A 13,191-nucleotide genomic window follows, 5' to 3' on the forward strand; every position below is an offset into this window, starting at 1 on the left:
GTGTTATACATTATATATACTTTAGGTGTTATCCATTATATAATACTTTAGTGTTATACATTATATATACTTTAGTGTTATACATTATATATACTTTAGTGTTATACATTATATATACTTTAGTGTTATACATTATATATACTTTAGTGTTATACATTATATATACTTTAGTGTTATATATTATATATACTTTAGTGTTATACATTATATATACTTTAGTGTTATACATTATATATACTTTAGTGTTATATATTATATATACTTTAGGTGTTATCCATTATATATACTTTAGTGTTATACATTATATATACTTTAGGTGTTATCCATTATATAATACTTTAGTGTTATACATTATATATACTTTAGTGTTATACATTATATAATACTTTAGTGTTATACATTATATATACTTTAGGTGTTATCCATTATATATACTTTAGTGTTATACATTATATATACTTTAGGTGTTATCCATTATATAATACTTTAGTGTTATACATTATATATACTTTAGTGTTATACATTATATATACTTTAGTGTTATACATTATATATACTTTAGTGTTATACATTATATATACTTTAGTGTTATACATTATATATACTTTAGTGTTATATATTATATATACTTTAGTGTTATACATTATATATACTTTAGTGTTATACATTATATATACTTTAGTGTTATACAGTACATTATATATACTTTAGTGTTATATATTATATATACTTTAGTGTTATACATTATATATACTTTAGTGCTATACATTATATAATACTTTAGTGTTATACATTATATATACTTTAGGTGTTATCCATTATATATACTTTAGTGTTATACATTATATATACTTTAGGTGTTATCCATTATATAATACTTTAGTGTTATACATTATATATACTTTAGTGTTATACATTATATATACTTTAGTGTTATACATTATATATACTTTAGTGTTATACAGTACATTATATATACTTTAGTGTTATATATTATATATACTTTAGTGTTATATATTATTTATACTTTAGTGTTATACATTATATAATACTTTAGTGTTATACATTATATATACTTTAGGTGTTATCCATTATATATACTTTAGTGTTATACATTATATATACTTTAGTGTTATACATTATATATACTTTAGGTGTTATCCATTATATAATACTTTAGTGTTATACATTATATATACTTTAGTGTTATACATTATATATACTTTAGTGTTATATATTATATATACTTTAGTGTTATACATTATATATACTTTAGTGTTATACATTATATATACTTTAGTGTTATACAGTACATTATATATACTTTAGTGTTATATATTATATATACTTTAGTGTTATATATTATTTATACTTTAGTGTTATACATTATATAATACTTTAGTGTTATACATTATATATACTTTAGGTGTTATCCATTATATATACTTTAGTGTTATACATTATATATACTTTAGTGTTATACATTATATATACTTTAGGTGTTATCCATTATATAATACTTTAGTGTTATACATTATATATACTTTAGTGTTATACATTATATATACTTTAGTGTTATATATTATATATACTTTAGTGTTATACATTATATATACTTTAGTGTTATACATTATATATACTTTAGTGTTATACAGTACATTATATATACTTTAGTGTTATATATTATATATACTTTAGTGTTATATATTATTTATACTTTAGTGTTATACATTATATAATACTTTAGTGTTATACATTATATATACTTTAGGTGTTATCCATTATATATACTTTAGTGTTATACATTATATATACTTTAGTGTTATACATTATATATACTTTAGGTGTTATCCATTATATAATACTTTAGTGTTATACATTATATATACTTTAGTGTTATACATTATATATACTTTAGTGTTATATATTATATATACTTTAGTGTTATACATTATATAATACTTTAGTGTTATACATTATATATACTTTAGTGTTATATATTATATACACTTTAGTGTTATACATTATATATACTTTAGTGTTATACATTATATAATACTTTAGTGTTACCCATAATATATACTTTAGTGTTATACATTATATATACTTTAGTGTTATACATTATATATACTTTAGTGTTATACATTATATATACTTTAGTGTTACCCATAATATATACTTTAGTGTTATACATTATATATACTTTAGTGTTATACATTATATAATACTTTAGTATTATATTTATTCGGATTACTAATTAATATGGCCTCCTGGGAACTCTGAACCCCTAGGGGCTGATTTACTAACCCACGAATCCGACCCGAATTGGAAAAGTTCCGACTTGAAAACGAATATTTTGCGACTTTTTCGTATGTTTTGCGATTTTTTCGGATTCTGTACGAATTTTTCGGATCCAATACGATTTTTGCGTAAAAACGCGAGTTTTTCGTATCCATTACGAAAGTTGCGTAAAAAGTTGCGCATTTTGCGTAGCGTTAAAACTTACGCGAAAAGTTGCGCATTTTTCGTAGCGTTAAAACTTAACGCTACGAAAAATGCACAACTTTTCGTGTAAGTTTTAACGCTACGCAAAATGCGCAACTTTTTACGCAACTTTCGTAATGGATAGGAAAACTCGCGTTTTTACGCAAAAATCGTATTGGATCCGAAAAATTCGTAAAGAATCCGCAAAGTACCGATCATTACGAAAAAAATGCAATCGGACTCCATTCGACCCGTTCGTGGGTAAGTAAATCAGCCCCCTAGACACCCCACCTTGCTTTCTTTATTATTATGCCTCTTTATTTTACATTCCTAATTGATCTATAAAACGATAAGTAAGCATTTTATTTTAAAATCCCCTAAAACGACTCTAAGCCCCCAAAATAACATACCTTTTCCCTGCATTCAGTCTCATGTACTTTCTAAATTACAGCAGCAAAACTGCAGCTCTTTCAACTACTTCCTAATCTAACATTTAGCACCACCACTTTTCTTTTCTGCCTTCTCCTTTTGTCTCTAACTATGAAGATGGTTAAAAAAGTGCCTTCTGCGCATTCTTGCTACCTCTCCTCTTACGGAAATCAGTCAGGCATGCACAGTAGTCACCTCTTCGAGGATGAGAGATCAGCAAAGCAAAGGGGGCGGAGCTTCACGCTAGAATAGGAAGTAGCTGATAGAGCTGCAGTTGAGCTGTAAAAAGAAATGAGACTGACCACAGGGAGAATATATGTTATTCTGGGCACTATTACGAGTCATTTTAGTGACAGAAAAAAGTTTCACTTATTTCTTTATTTTAAACACTACATCTCTCTAGATTTAACAAAATCTATTATGAAATTTAATAGAAGCTTCACCATAATAAAATAAAGAAGTAAAGAAACTTTCTAAATATTTTTCGTTAAATATTTGGTGCCATTTCTGAAATAACCAAGTTACACTCACTCTCCCCCTCTCTGCATCTGTTTCTCTTTATTCTCTCTCTTCATGCCGGAGTTGGCTGTCAGATTTTTAGTGACAGTTAGGTCTAATATATCTCTTGGGTGGGGTGTATTCCTTTGGGCTAGAAAGTGGAGTAGAAATTATATGTTTTTTACCTTTAAAGAAGCAAAATATTATGCCACAGTTACATGAAGAAGGCTGGAAAGCACAGAGATCCTTATAATATGAAAATGACAAAAGGGGCGGTTCCTGACATCAAAGGGAGGGGTGACAATGCCAGGAGGCAGGGCCATGATGTCACGGATTTCCTGTGGAGGATCGGAGAAAAGGTAAGTGATGCATTCTGGGTGGATTGGGGGCAGGCCAGGGGCAACTACATTGCCAGTAAATTTGTAATACTGCCCCATCATTGGCAAGGCTGGTAATATACCGACCAGGTGGCAACCGTAATGGCTACACAGTGATATGCAGAATAAAGGGAGCAACCTTTAGGGGCTGATTTACTAACCCACGAATCCGACCCGAATTGGAAAAGTTCCGACTTGAAAACGAACATTTTGCGATTTTTTCGGCGTCTTTACGAATTTTTCGTTACCAATACGATTTTTGCGTAAAAACGCGAGTTTTTCGTAGCCTTTACGAAAGTTGCGTAAAATCTTGCGTTTTTTCCGTAGCGTTAAAACTTACGCGAAAAGTTGCGCCTTTTTCGTAGCGTTAAAACTGAAAAGGTGCGAAGTTTCACGTAAGTTTTAACACTACGAAAAAAGCGCAACTTTTTGCGCAAGTTTTAACGCTACGAAAAATCGCAAGATTTTATGCAACTTTCGTAATGGCTACGAAAAACTCGCGTTTTTACGCAAAAATCGTATTGGTAACGAAAAATTCGTAAAGACTCCGAAAAAATCGCAAAAAATACGAAAAAATCGCAAAATACCGATCTTTACGAAAAAAACGCAATCGGACTCATTTCGACCCGTTCGTGGGTTAGTAAATCAGCCCCATAGTCTCTGTATACATTCTTCAAGTACAAAAAAAATGTGTTTCTAACCTTCAAATATCCGATCTAATCTCTGCCGCTTCACTTTGTGTTTTTCCATGAGAGACATAGGACCTGAAGGAGTTGGCGTTCTCTGATGGGCGACTCGTGGTTAATGCCCACCTAGAAAATATCTGGACAGAGATCCTTCCTTGGTTTCACCTGCAATGAGCAATGAGAAAAACACAATACAACCGAGTCATTTATGGCTGTAACGGCAAAATATAAATCAAGTTTAAACTGAGTTTAAAGGGGAACTCCACCCAAAAATAAACATAATTTCAAGTAACTTTGCAATATACATCAATAAAAAATATGGAGCCTTTTCATGATTCTTAATATAATAATACAGTTTGGAACAGTTCCCTAAGCCCCGCCCCCTGTTCCCCTGCTGATCTGGCTGACTACTTTGTGACTCTAATAAACTGTAACAGTAGCCGCCTGTCCTCAGCCTGCCTTCAGCCTGCCTCCTCCCAATCCCACAATTCCCTGCTGCACACGTGATGTCAATAAGGAAAGGAACATCAGAGTGCAATGCATTGTGGGTTATGTAGTTCCTGCATGCTGTCTGTAAGCTGTGGAGAAGTTGTTACAATTTGTAACATCAGTGTTTTAGTCCCTCCTCCCCTGCCAGGATTTCAAATGATGCAGAAAGAGTTTTGCAGCTGGATTTCAGCAGATAAAAATGGTATTTATTCAGACTTTTTGAAATAACATTTCAGTGATATATTAGGGGTGGATATTAGGGGATTCTGTGTTGTGTGGGGCATTTTAACAAATTTGGTTTAGAAGTCCCCCTTTAGTTCAGAAATTCCCCTTTAATGATGGCAGCAGAATATGTTAAAAATACTGTAGGTAAAAGTAAAGCAGGTAAAAGTATTATAAGTAATATTCTTAGCAATATTTTGGTTCTGAAACCCCCATACAAAGCATTACATACACACTAATACAGTTAGTAGTACCAGTTACATATTCCTACACCACCATGATCTGTTTCATGAATCCTCATACAGGGACAAAGGCCACACATATTAAAGGACAAGTAACACCAGAAGCTGATAATGACTAAACTGCACTGCAATCTACTTAGTACATTTTTGTTTTTATCCTTTTTCTTTGGGGAACCAAATAAAGTCACAGAAATAGCTTTGCAGCCTATAAAATGTTAAACATGATTGGACCTTTTCTATTAGTAGGAGAAAAATTCAGGGGGGTCATGAAAACCCACTGGAAACAGTATGGGAAGTTAATTTTGGGGCCAGCAGCCATAAGTTATATATCACTGCTTTATTCCTATACTTACATTTTACTCTGACGTTTTAAAGCTGAACACAGAGGCCCAAACAGCCCCCCAGTAGCCCAATAAATAGTGAGTGTCTGTGGCATCTTACAGCAGCCCCTCTGGGCCACCATTTTGTGCTGGTCTGTGTGCTCCCTCAGGAATCACATGACAGGAAGTAGTGTGGGAGCCAGACTGGGATTCAGAATAAGCCCTGGCATTCCCAGTACCCAGAGGCCCAAACAGCCCCCCCCCCAGCCCAATAAATAGTGAGTGTCTATGGCATACCTCCCAACATTTGAAAAATGAAAAGAGGGACAAAAAGACTTGCCGCGCCCACTTTGTGGCCACGCCCCAATTGCCACACCCCATTTTTAAAATAGTTAAAATAGTGCCCACGATGGCCCAATAGACAGCACCCCGATAGACAGTGCCCCCCATACACAGTGCCCCATTTGCCCCCATAAACAGTACCCCCCCATAGACAGTGCCCCCAATTGACCCCATAGACCATGCCCTCAATTGCCCCACAGACAGTAGCCCCCATACACAGTGCCCCCATAGAAAGTACCCTCCATACACAATGCCCCCATAGAAAGTTCCCCCATACACAGTGCCCCCATACACAGTAGCCCTCCTTACACAGTGCCCCCATACAGTGCCCCCATACACAGTAGCCCTCCTTACACAGTGCCCCCCCATACACACTAGCCCCCCATACACAGTAGCCCTCCTTACACAGTGCCCCCCCCATACACAGTAGCCCTACACACACAGTGCCCCCCCATACACAGTAGCCCTCCTTACACAGTGTCCCCCCATACAGTGCCCCCATACACAGTGCCCCCCATACACAGTAGCCCTCCTTACACAGAGCCCCCCCATACACAGAGCCCCCCATACACAGTGCCCCCCCATACACAGTGCCCCCCATACACAGTAGCCCCCCCATACACAGTGTCCCCCCATACAGTGCCCCCCATACACAGTACCCCCCCATACACAGAGCCCCCCAATTGCCCCCATAGTGAGTACCTCCAATAGAAAATGCCCCCATACATAGCGGCCCCCATAGACTTTTTGGGCTCCTGCTCCTTATTCGGCTCCTCGTACGGCGACGACAGGACCTTTTATAAGATTGCGTCCGTGCGTATGTGTGACGTCACACGTGCACACGGGCGCAACCTTATAAAAGGACCTGTCGCCGCCGTACGAGGAGCTGAATAAGGAGCAGGAGCCCAAGAAGAGACGGAGCCGGAGCGCTCTGCTGTAGCCAGTGCATCCCGCTGGCCTGGATAGTTTAATGAATGTTCTGCATTTCCGTAATGCGGGACATTCATTGAACAATCCGGGACAGCAGGACGCGCTGTAAAAACCGGGACTGTCCCGCGAGAAGCGGGACAGTTGGGGGGTATGCTATGGCACCTTACAGCAGCCCCTCTGGCATTTGCCTGAACCCACAGATTGCCAGTCTGGGCCTGGGTCCTGGCATTCCCAGTACCCAGAGGCCCAAACAGCCCCCCAGCAGCCCAATAAATAGTGAGTGTCTATGGCATCTTACAGCAGCCCCTCTGGCATTCCCAGTACCCAGAGGCCCAAACAGCCCCCCCAGCCCAATAAATAGTGAGTGTCTATGGCATCTTACAGCAGCCCCTCTGGCATTTGCCTGAACCCACAGATTGCCAGTCTGGGCCTAATGGAAGGAATGCTTGCAGAGTAAATACATTGTGGGGAGGAATGGGTAAAGGGTAACTAAAGGCCAAAGGAAACAATGAGGTGGAAGGAGGAAAGGGTTAGTGAGGTACAATTATAGAAATGAGGGAGGAGCCAGGCAGTTAAATGAGATTTGTGGTGGTAAATATACAGAAGTCGTGTAATTTGGAAAACAGGGCAGGACTCTCCAAAACTGATGAGGTGATCGGCCAATCACCACATCGTAGACTCGTCCGTGACATCACCAGCCAGCCCCCCCCACCCCCCACCCCCCCGCTTGGAGTTACAGCTGCCAAAAGATAGCCATCCTAACATAATCAGCAGAGAGAGATCTACTATCTAATATGCTTGGAACCTGGGGTTTTCCAGATAAGGGGTTTTCCATAATGTGGATCACTAATCTGCTTTAAAAGTAAAACCACTTAATTTGTTAAATAATCCAGTAGGAATCTTTTGCAAGTGATATGGATCCATCTAGTTTAGTTACCAGCATGGTTTATTATTACAGAGAAAAGGGGAAAATTAAAAAAAATAATGATTATAGGAAATATCTTCTTGTAACTCAGGGGCTTTCTGGTAAATTTGGGGAGACGGTGAGTGAATAGGGCGAGAGAAGGATAAATACCGCTGATTAATGCTGATATCACTAAGGCGGCCATACACGGGCTGATTTCAGTACATTTATTCCGTCTATCTCTCATACACACACAGTTTGTGATTCACTGCTATGACTCCCATTCCTCACACAGCTGTGGAGCAGGAAGGAAGTTCCTTACTGAGGGAAGGGGCGGAGCTAAGTTGGGGCTGCAGCATTAAGGAGACTTCAGCTTAGGATAAAGAGCTCTGGAACGGTCCAATTCTTATTTGTACTTGTAACTTGTAACATGTAAGCCTCAATCAAACCCAGGTTTGAACACAAAACCTAAATAACTGTTTTCATATTGGACGGAAAAAAAAATGGGCGCCAGTGGTTCTTGGACTTAAACAACATAGGCTTTATTAACCGGATCCACATAGGAGTACTTGCACATCAATGTAGTGGGATATGTACATCACACAGGTATCAGGCATTTACTCACAGTTATATCTTCACACAATACTCTGCCCCTCAGAATCAATCGATCAAAGGATCAACTCAATAGAAAGGGTCACCCCCAGCTTTCAGGATATGAATACCACTAAATCTCCTTGGTGGAGCCTCGGCCGCTCTTCTAGCTAAACCCTAATTATGTATCACAGGGGGCATATTTATTTATAGTGTGTAAGCCACATCAGCGGTGATGTTGCCCATAGCAAACAATCAGCAATTAGATTTAAATGGTCACCTACAAGTTAGAAAACAAAAGCAAAGATCTGCTTGGTTGCTATGGGCAACATCACCGGTGATATGGCTTACACACTATAATAATTATGCCCACTGTGTGATTTATGACAGGGTATAACCTAACATTTACTAGGCCCCAATTAACCTAGGTTTTAATTCCCTTCCAACCTGCCACTCAGGTGAAAGCTCTCTGAAATGGACCCAGAACACATGGCTGCTCCAGCTTATAGATTTTAACACATTGCCATCTTGTGGCCAAACTAAGGAACTGCAAAAGGTCATACTTTGACCCAGGAAGGACCCCCCTTAGCTGCCTAATGGGGGGATGTAATATAGGTAATTAACGGAAAAAATTGCAATTGCAATTGGACTAAAAAGTCACATTGTGAACAATTTTGCCTTTGCGCAATGGTAAAATTCCTTAGTGAGATAGGGTTTGCAAATTTTGTAGTTTGCAGAAGTGCGTATTTTTGTGTGAGGTGTATCCCCCTTAAATCTCAATTTATTCCATCGCTATTACACACTACCCATTGGGCGCATACTAGTGATGGAATAGATTCACATTGATTATTATATAGAAGGGAGTGCTGGGCCAGTTATATATATCTATATCAATAAGTTTGGCCTTTTGCACCCTACTTTTCTATTAAGGAGTGCAGACTCATTGGACAATATATATAATATATCAAGGCAGTAAGTACCCTTTATTGTGAAGTACAGTGTCCCGGGGGGGACAAACATTGATAAGATTTTATTTCGATTGCTATCTGGGAAAGGAAGGAATACCTGGCTCGGTTTATGAGAAGAAGATAATGATATTGCAGAGCAATCTGCCAAGAGCTGCACCAATGAGCCCAGGTACGCGGCACCGAGCAGGTTGGAAGGCAAAGCCGTAAGGTTAATAGGGTTTACTCACAAGGGGCAATAGAGAGAGATGTGTATTCACCTTCTAACCCAGGACTGGATGCAGGAGTCGCTTTTTATCTTTGGAGATGACAGGAAGGATTTATTACTCCAGCCCAGAACATTGTCCTTTAATAGAAGATGCCGCAATGCTGCTCAGAGCTGCTCCATGTGTGTCGCTGTGTGTAGGGGGGGCAACCGGCAGTTCACACACTCCGTTTGACTTCATTTGTAACACAGTAACTTTATTCAGACATACAGAAATCATGTGACCCAGGCAAACATGTTCCCATGTAGACACCCATTCACAGCTGTGCAACATCCCATACAGGTTTGATTGACAGGTAAATACTGTTCAGAGGGCTTGGCTCAGGATAGCCACGCTAGGATGTCACACTTGTCTCCCGCCCCGGGAATCCCAGTTCCCCACCTGTCTCAAATGAGAACAGTCATAAAGGGAAAGGTCTCTCCTTTTACTGTCTCTTGCCGATCCTATCCACAGTTCCTCCGCTGGGTCACAAATACTTTCAGGGAACAATGTCCCCAGCTGTCTCCGACACCCCTGTTGTGTCCCTTTGCTATTCCGTCCAGGTCTTTCCCTACTGGCAGACCTCTGGCCCAAAGCCCATTAACCCCTCTCACTAGCCTACTCCTGTCCGCTTGGGTCCCTATCTTGTGGATGATCCACCGAGAAACTGTTCCCTCTACCCTCCTCTTTGGGGCAATAGGCAACCCATGCTAACTTCCATATCTCAGACACCTAGTGCCTGCTCCACTTTTCTCCTACCTATTCTCAGCATGTGTGTGGGACAGTGTGTGGGTCAATGTGTGTTTGTCACATTAGTGTGTGTGTGTCAGGTCAGTGTGTGTGTGTCAGGTCAGTGTGTGTGTATTCTTAACATTTCTTACAGAGCATTTATCTATCCAGGGCACCAGCCCAGGCAATATCAGTCATCCCCTTCTATATAACCATAGGTATATGTAAGGCCTGTAGAATCTACCAGTTATTATATCTAAAGCTTGCGAGATGGTCGCTCAGTATCTAGCTTTTTAGCCCAAGTAGGTGCTTCAGCAAATTACCCAGTGCAAAGTGTCACACAAGTGTAGGGCGCAAGTGGAGTTAGTTTTAAAAAAGACAAAGCCCCATAAAAACCCCAAGTCAAGCAGCCAAAAAGTGCAAAATAAAAAGGAATTCTTTAAACCTACCTTCACCCGAAGGTTAGGGTGGGTCCCTTTATCCCGACCTTCCTGGCCAAAAAGCATGAAGTAGGGAAGGGTCTTCAGACTCCCTTTGCTGCAAGGCTACAAGAGCCGCTGTATCCATCCCCCTTCAGCTCTAAGACTCCAAAGAGGCCCAAAAAATGATTGTGCCCTCAACAGGGCCAGGTTCAGGGGGAGAAGGAGCCTAATGGCTACATACCTCCCCCCTAGACTAGTGCAGACCCGTAGGAATTGCAATGATCCAAAACTGCAAAAAGTACTAATTGCTAAAAGTGAATAAATAGGTAAAAATCCACAAAGAGAGTGAGGCAGTGTAATGCCAGAGCCTATTGGTCAGATTTTAAAAATTCTCATTGCCACCGTGCCGAATGGACCGGAGCAAAAGAGCAGAAGTGCAAAAGAAAAACGCCTAAGTGCGCTAAAGTGCCAGTGCCCTTGGTGTCAGATGCCACCAGTGTCCATCCAGTCTAATCTAATAAATGAGGCAAGGGGACTGATGCGGGGACTGACACGGGGACTGTGGAGCCTCCACCACCCGGGAACATGGCAGTAATTCCAGGCCTCTCACTGCGGCTTGGCCATTTCGCACAGCAGACTTGTACCTAAAGAATCACATGCAGATGTCATTTTAATGGTGCTGGAAATAACTCAAATGCAAATTATGGTGCACCAACCCACAGGAATTCTGAGGAGAGCTGCACATTTGCACCTTATAAACGGGACCAATATGTCATTTTGACGCCAAGCGTTGGAAATGACACAATTTCCACACCAAAAATTTTCAGCTAAATTGTATCTGATCCGTCTAACTGCACATATGTCATTGTAACATGTGGCCTTTGTTGCACTGCACACACCTTGGCCCTGTAGCAGCAATTACACTGCAAATGGTGGGTTTGGGTGCAAATAACTGCTATGGGGGTGGCAGGGTGGGTGACATTTCAGGGTGGGTCTATGATGTCAGGGGTAGGGTTCTGTAAGGCAGTTACAGGCAGGGTCGGACGAGGTCGGTGGGGCACCTCAGAAAACCTGGTGGGTTCAATCCCTGTGGCGCTTCCCCTCCGGCATATCTGCCTCGCCCATCACCCCTAAGGTAAGACTAAAAGCAGGAGTGCTCGGGAGAGGGAGTTAGTCGGGTGGCAGGGGCCCCTGGGGGGGCTGTGTGGGGCCAGAGCAGGGGCCTCTTGAGGGTGTGGGGCCCCTGGTAAGGGAGCCCTACTGGGCCTTGCACCCCCCACTCCGACCCTTATTACAGGCAGGCGTGGGGCAGATGATGTCAGAGGACAGGGCGGGTGAAATGGGGGCAGAACAGGTGACATTTCAGGGTGGGTCAGGGGGCAGGGTTATGATGTGGTGATCAGCAATTGGCTAATCTCCCAGCCATTTATTTCAAAGTCCTGTCCAGATTTCTAAATTATAAAATTTCAAATTTGGGAAACCGGACAGAGGGCAACCCTATGGCAGTAGCAGTGGGGTTGTGGTGTTTGTGGTCTGGCCTGGGGGCACGAAGATTTTAAATCTACTACTGTGTCTTCCTGGTGAGTTGACAACGTTACAGGCGGTTACAATTGTTGAATACAGTTTCTGAAAGCTTTGGCGCAACTAACCCAATCAGTTTGTTCATCTTTAGCCGAGGGAACCTATTTTGGGCTCTCCATCTGACATGAGCAGGTTCCTTAGATAACACTTTAGGAGACTAAAATAAATAAATGTGCCACCATATGCACTTTCTGTATATTAATGGATGTACTCTACCCCTCAAAAAGCTTTTGAAATCCTCAGCTCCGTAACATAAACCTACTATTAGCTCAGCAATTGCTGATATACAGATTTAATATTAGAATAAAACCCAATATAAAGTGGCATATATGATACCGCGACGTGTGAACCAATCAGTCGGCGTTGACATAAATCTAAGAAAGTAATTAAATGAAGGAAGACGAGCCCGCCGCTCAACACTTCAATGGCAAATCTCCAGGGAGGCAAAACAAATAAGCTCAGTAAGAAGAATCATGATTAAATGCAATACATAATAAGAAGAGAAAAATGCAACAAGCACAATAAAGAACCAGGAGTCCTCGCCTGTATTTCTTTTCCAGGAGCCCATTCTAATTCCAATGAAGATCCTGGTGGCCAAACAAATCAGCCCGTCTCATTATATATCAGAAGTTTTCAGTGTAAGAAATACATAAAGCTGTTGGAGCCAATTCAGAGGCACGGCGCCCAAGAGGAAATGTGGACAGAGATACGGGAACGAGGGCCAAGTTTGGTTCT

General features: G+C 40.2%; 1 protein-coding gene across 1 annotated transcript in view; it reads right to left on the reverse strand.

The window, feature by feature from the left end:
- Positions 1 to 13,191, reverse strand: part of ctbp1 (C-terminal binding protein 1) — a 277,705-nt gene that overhangs the window by 144,868 nt on the left and 119,646 nt on the right. Inside the window, exon 3 of the mRNA XM_031898493.1 lies at positions 4,490 to 4,639. Coding sequence (XP_031754353.1) covers positions 4,490 to 4,547 — 58 coding nt within the window. The 5' untranslated portion in view covers positions 4,548 to 4,639. The remainder of the gene's footprint in view (positions 1 to 4,489; positions 4,640 to 13,191) is intronic.

This window comes from Xenopus tropicalis, chromosome 1, assembly GCF_000004195.4.
Source record: "Xenopus tropicalis strain Nigerian chromosome 1, UCB_Xtro_10.0, whole genome shotgun sequence".
NCBI lineage: Eukaryota > Metazoa > Chordata > Amphibia > Anura > Pipidae > Xenopus > Xenopus tropicalis.